The sequence below is a fragment of the Silurus meridionalis genome, chromosome 19 (assembly GCF_014805685.1).
Source record: "Silurus meridionalis isolate SWU-2019-XX chromosome 19, ASM1480568v1, whole genome shotgun sequence".
Taxonomy (NCBI): Eukaryota; Metazoa; Chordata; class Actinopteri; order Siluriformes; family Siluridae; genus Silurus; species Silurus meridionalis.
This window is the reverse complement of record NC_060902.1, coordinates 1,069,508-1,076,144: the sequence shown is the minus strand read 5'-3', so window position 1 is coordinate 1,076,144 and position 6,637 is coordinate 1,069,508. Positions and strand designations below refer to the sequence as shown.

At 41.2% G+C, this 6,637-nt stretch overlaps 1 protein-coding gene across 1 annotated transcript in view; it reads right to left on the bottom strand.

Annotated features, from left to right (window-relative positions):
• Positions 1 to 1,472, bottom strand: part of igfbp6a (insulin-like growth factor binding protein 6a) — a 3,175-nt gene extending 1,703 nt beyond the window's left edge. Inside the window, exons 1-2 of the mRNA XM_046874475.1 lie at positions 1,042 to 1,472; positions 221 to 255 (exon numbers count right to left, since the gene is read on the bottom strand). Coding sequence (XP_046730431.1) covers positions 221 to 255; positions 1,042 to 1,351 — 345 coding nt within the window. The 5' untranslated portion in view covers positions 1,352 to 1,472. The remainder of the gene's footprint in view (positions 1 to 220; positions 256 to 1,041) is intronic.
• Between the last annotated feature and the right edge of the window lie 5,165 nt (positions 1,473 to 6,637).

Sequence of the window (6,637 nt, the reverse complement as noted above, 5' to 3'; positions counted from 1 at the left end):
TCTCTATCTATCTATCTATCTATCTATCTATCTATCTATCTATCTATCTATCTATCTATCTCTCTATCTATCTATCTATCTATCTATCTGAGATGACGTAAAATAGTTTGTGCTCTGGGGTGCTGCTATCAGAATGTCCGCAGACTCCTGAAGGTGTTGGGGAGTGTTTAAGATCTAATCTGAGTGTCAGAACACTGAATAAAGAGATGTGTGTTTTTACCTTTTCCAGGCTTTCAGTAACCGGCGACTGAGACCCTGAAAAAAACGTAAAAAAAATATATATATATTTGTTTGTTTGTTTGTTTATTTATTTAAATAGCAGAAATGTAACAACCCTATTTTTAAAAAGTAATGAATGTACTCAGTACTGAGCTCTGATTTAACTGGATTTTTGATTAAAAACAGGGAGCTTCATATCGGTCTTATTATCTGTTATAAACAGGAGGAAGAATAGGATTTAGTGCCTCCTGAATATTTATATAGTGTACAATTATTCAAATATATATGTATTATTATAGGTTTATCAAATTTACTTATTTTAATAATATATTAATATATGAGAAAGCAAAAAATAAGAAACAGAATAGAATTTATACATTTACAGCACAATGACATTTTTCTTCACATATTCCAGCTTCCAGAAACTGGGGTCAGAGCACAGGGTCAGCCATGATACAACACCCCTGGAGAACAGAGGGTTAGGGGCCTTGCTCAAGGGCCCAAGAGTGGCAGCTTGGTGATCCCGGGGCTTGAACCCCCGACATTCTGATCAGTAATCCAAGGATTTAACCACTGAGCTCCCACTCCCCCTAAATTTATTCAACTGTTTAATACATATATATAAAAATATATACATTTTGTGATGTTTATAAAGTAGAAGATAAAATGTTTTAAATATTTAAAAATAAATATTTTAACTAGTAACACACACACACACACACACACACACACACACACACACACTGAGCTGTAGTTGTGTATAATGAAGGTGATAAGGTGAGATGTTGGAGATGGTGGAGATGGTGGTCGTGGAGCTCGTACCTGTGGTGGTGGTCTTCTGCATGCTGACCTTGATGCTCCTGCAGGCTCCTTTCCCCTGAAGCAGAGACTGCAGTGGGCTTTGGTCTCCTTCTGGAGGAAAGCAGCGAAGGCCACGTCCACATGCTGGAGTGTACACTCCGCACACTTCTCCTAGTGCCAGTGCTGAAGTTCCCTCCTCTGGGGATTGGGACGCTGCCCCCTGACGCCTCCCCGAGCCGCCAGTCTTCCTGTGAGGAGAGAGAGAGGAAGTGCTGGACAGGTGGAGCTGAACCGTGATCAGGAGCGTCAGGAGATCACGCAATGAAGCCATGACTCGTCCACGTGAAGCGTAAGGAGGATCGCTGAAGTGAACTCGTGGAAGGAGGAGTGGAGTGGAAGATAAGGACAGACCGAGTCGCTGGCTGAGGCTCCAAACATGAGCGGCTTTTAAAGAGATGCTGCAGGAGGAGGGAATAAAGCCAGAGGTGGATTAAGGTGGAGTTTCGCTCCTGAGCACAATCAAAAGTCAGATTCACTCTCTTTCCCTCACTTTCTTTCCTCTGACCTGTTAGATCAGAAGCTCCTGAATAAGTCTTCTCCTCCCTCCATGTGTTTGATTTAAAACTGATTTCAATCAAATGCGTATTTTATTTACATTTAGAACACTGCAGATTAGATGTTTGGTTTTGATCAAGAAGATGAACAAATTGAGATTTTTTTAATTGACTTATTGAATTCTTCAAACATCTTCAGTTACAGAAATCTTTCAGATTTGTTTTATTGTGCAGCATTAAAATAAAAAACAACAAACTGAGCAGGTTGAATACAAACTAATAATAATAATAATAATAATAATAAGAAGAAGAAGAAGAAGAAGAAGAAGAAGAAGAAGAAGAAGAAGAAGAAGAAGAGGAAGAGGAAGATGAAGAGGAAGAAAATTAAGATTAAGAAGATTAAGAAGAAGAAGAAGAAGAAGAAGAAGATTAAGAAGAAGAAGAAGAAGAAGAAGAAGAAGAAGATTAAGAAGAAGAGGAAGAAGAAGAAGAAGAAGAAGAAGAAGAAGAAGAAGAAGAAGAAGTAGAAGCATGCAGCTCCAGACCAAGATGCTGCCACCACCATGCTGGACTGTAGAAGAGACACATTTTTCTTGGTTCTTCTCACCAGGGCATTGCCACACATGCTGGACATGGTGGACATGCTGAGCTTCTTGTAAACCAGCTTCAGAAGAGGCTCCTTCTGGGTTGACGTCCGTGAGAACCGACTTGTTGCAGCATGCGGCGTACGGTCTGAGCACTGACAAGTTGACCTTCTGCTTCTGCAACCTCTAAAGCAATGCTGCAGCACTTATGAGTCTGTTTTTAAAGCAGCTTCTGCACCTGATGCACAGCACAAAGACTCGACTTCTTTGATGGACCCTTGTGAGATCTGTTCCAAATGGAACCCGTCTTGAAAAACCTCTGCATCACCCTGACCACTGTACTGTAACTCAGTTTCAGGGTGATACTGATCTTCTTACAGCCTCGGCATCCTTGTGAAGAGAAACAATAATAATTCTCAGATCCTCAGAGACTCTTTACCATGAGGTCCATGTAGAACTTCCAGTGGTCAGTATGAGAATCGACTCAAAGCTCCACATTTTACTGCTCAAATACAAGATACACACATTTTTATGTTTCTGACACATTTCCCTGCAATTTATTATGATTTTTTGTGTAAATAAAATTAAATGATATCATTGAAATATTAGAAATATTTAATAACATATAACAGACAATATTCTACATATCATAATTAGTAATGTATAATCCATTAATCATTTTTAAATAAAAATCTACTTCATTTACAAATTAAACTAAAATATGTTTTTATTAATAAACATAGAAATGAGAAAACACTAATTATTTGTAACTCATAATGCAATTAATACTGACATACAAAACAATGTAATAAACATGAAATAAAGAGTTAATAATAGAATAACATGCAGTTATTATCATAGTGGAAGAGAGAGAGAGAGAGAGAGAGGAAGAGAGAGAGAGAGAGAGAGAGAGAGAGAGAGAGAGAGAGAAGAGAGAGAGAGAGAGAGAGAGAGAGAGAGAGAGAGAGAGAGAGTGAGAGAGAGAGAGAGAGAGAGAGAGAGAGAGAGAGAGTGGAGAGAGAGAGAGAGAGAGAGAGAGAGAGAGTGGAGAGAGAGAGAGAGAGAGAGAGAGAGAGAGAGTGGGAGAGAGAGAGAGAGAGAGAGAGAGAGAGAGAGAGAGAGAGAGAGAGAGAGAGAGAGAGAGAGAGAGAGAGAGAGAGAGAGAGAGAGAGAGAGAGAGAGAGAGAGAGAGAGAGAGAGAGAGAGAGAGAGAGAGAGAGAGAGAGAGAGGAGAGAGAGAGAGAGAGAGAGAGAGAGAGAGAGAGAGAGAGAGAGAGAGAGAGAGAGAGAGAGAGAGAGAGAGGTGGGAGAGAGAGAGAGAGAGAGAGAGAGAGAGAGAGAGGAGAGAGAGAGAGAGAGAGAGAGAGAGTGGGAGAGAGAGAGAGAGAGAGAGAGAGAGAGAGAGAGAGAGAGAGTGGGAGAGACAGAGAGAGAGAGAGAGAGAGAGAGAGAGAGAGAGAGAGTGGGAGAGACAGAGAGAGAGAGAGAGAGAGAGAGAGAGAGAGAGAGAGGAAGAATTTGTTTATAGCTGCTATAATGTAAGTGAGAACAGGAACATGTTTCTTGGATGTTACTGTGATTATTAGCAGGTAAACAGTTTGAAGTGAATAAATAAAAATAAATTGCTGTGGTATAAATAAAATAAAAATTTTATTTATTTATTTATTTATTTATTTTTCCCAGTTGTTGGGCAATTTGTCCTTCAATGACCTTCATAACGGGAATATTTTCTTGGCGTTATCAGCGGTGTATACGCTCGTGTCTCTGCATTTGATTAACTCGTGCCTCAGGAGTCGCTCTGCCTCGCCTCCTTCCTCGAGCTGTAATTGATGTCAGATTGCGTCAGTTCCGAACGCTCGGCTGTGACGCAGCGCTGCAGCGTGCGACGACGCGCCAGCCATCCGTTAGCGCTACAACAATACAGTAGAGAAGCACTTATGCGGCTGTTTGTGTGTGAAGTTGTCATGGCAGGGCGGCGGTTATTGGATCCAGAAGGAGCCGGCTCGTGTGGGTTTCTGGAGAAACTCCTGCTTTGACGTGACACAACACGTTTTTACGGAAGCAGAACGCCGGATCCTGCCGTGACGCAGCCGAACGCAATGCTGTCGCGCACTTTCCGTCTTTCTCTTCGCAGAATGTGAACCCAGATGTAGGAGCTTTTAACAGATTCATCATTAGAAAATCTCTTTTTCAGGCCTTTAATAACCAAAATACAATGTGTTCAAAACTATTTACACCCCTTCACTTTTCCACATAGTGTTTGGTAAGTAGCAGCTTTACAATAAAACGACTTCACTCATTACCTTCCCACATCAGTTTAACAGTATAACTTGAAATGCAGGTCAGGTGCATCTTGTTTCTGAGATGTTTCTACATGCTAATTGGACTCCACCTGGAGCTCATTGAGTGGATCTGATCCTGACATGATCCGCAAAGACACACATCTGATGACATAAAGTGTAACACCTGAGCAAAAAAAAAAGCCATGAGGAGTTCAGAAGAAGGTTCTCAAGAGCACTAGAAGAGGTTTAAAACAACAATCAGAACTCTTCACAGAGCAGGAAGAAGAAGAAGGGCTTCAGTGTGAGAGGAGAGATGTGAGGTGACCAAGAACCTGCTGATAGTTCTGATGGAGAAACAAAGACTATGTGTGGAGAGAGCAGCACTCCACTGACCTTGGCTTTTTTTTTTTTATTTAACAAATCTGTTTTTTTGTTCACCATCATTTGGTAGAGAAAGTAGAATCATTATCGGAAAAAAATCACTCTATTAGTGTTTAAGTTCAGCTCTACCAGAACTCCATCTCCCATCAGCCTCAGTGGCCTTCACACATGTTCAACTCAAACTGTCACATGAACATCTTCACCTTCACAAAGAATTCGCTCTAGTGATCTGTTCCACGGCTTTCCGAAACGTTTTAATGCCACTATTTTGACAAAATGTTTCTGATCTCACTTTTGATCTTTCTCTTGGATTTGGATTTGAAAGTTTTTATTTTAATTTTTTAGCACAAAATTCCTTGTTTTTTTGCATTTGATGATTGATGGACAATTTTGATGATATAAAAAAAGTGCACTGGAAATGAAAATTCAATGTTAAATGTGATCTGAAGTCGATCAAATTCTTGTTACATGCTCCTCATTATGAATTCTCAGTGCTGGTTTGTGGATCGTTATCTTCAGGAGAAATCCTTCAGCTTTATTCTCTGATGTTGTTGGAAAAGCTTCCAGCTGATCCACCGCATACAACACATGAGTCTATTTCTCCATCCACTTTCCAAAACTTCTTCTCTTCTCTTCTCTTCTCTTCTCTTCTCTTCTCTTCTCTTCTTCTCTTCTCTTCCTTCCTTCCTTCCTTCCTTACAGTCTCGTCTGTCTCTTCTCTTCCTTCCTCCTCTCCTCTCCTCTCTCTCCTCTCTTCTCTTCTCTTCTCTTCTCTCTTCTTCTCTTCTCTTCTCTCTTCTCTCTTCTCTTCTCCTCTCTCTCTCTTCTCTCTTCTCTTCTCTTCTTCTCTTCTCTTCTCTTCTCTTCCCTTTCCTTCCCTTCCCTTACAGTCTCGTCTTGTCTCGTCTCGTCTCGTCTCTTCTCTTCTCTTCTCTCTCTTCTCTTCTCTTCTCTCTCTTCTTCTCTCTTCTCTTCCTTCCCTCCTCTCTTCTCCTCTCCTCTCCTTTCCTCTCCTCTCTTCTCTTCTCTTTTCCTCTCCTATCCTCTCCTCTCTCTCTCTTCTGTTCTCTTCTCTTCTCTTCTCTTCTCTTCTTCTCTTCTCTTCTCTTCTCTTCTCTTCTCTTCTCTTCTCTCTTCAGATTTCTGGCACAGCTTCTCTCCCAGCCCCTGGGTTCATGCCATAATGCTATAAAACATAAGCAGAAATCTTTCTGACATTCAGAATAATTGACTTTGCTCATAACTGGCCCGGAGCGAAGTGATGCAACTTTAAACACTGCGCTGATGTCGTTTTTTTTTTCGTCTCTTTTAATGATGTGTCTCGTGAACGCCTCGCTACGTGACGCAGCAGCAGCAGCAGTGTTTCCCCCCGAGGGCACAACACAGGCGTAAATATTTGTAGACGCATCCCAGATTCAGGATCCATCAGCCTCCAGACTTCACAATAAAACACAGCTGATGTATTTTATACTTTTTGTGATAAAAGAAAGCGCCTCATTTCTCCCGGGCTGAGATTTCTCCTGACTTCTCCTCCGAGCATTACAACGCTTCCCACTCACAAGCTTTTCTTTCGCATTAATAGAGTGCCAAAAATATTCGGACACTCGATTTTTCCAGCCGTATTTGGTTCCTCCACAAAGTTAAAGGAACACACTTGTATAGAAGATCTCTGTATGTGGTACCATTAAACTTTTCCTTCACTTGAACTAGGAGACCCAAACCAGTCCCCACATGGCAATGCTCCTGTGCACAAAGCCAGCTCCATGAAGATCTGCTTTCCATAGGCTGGATTTGGTGGAAGATCTCCTGCTATAGA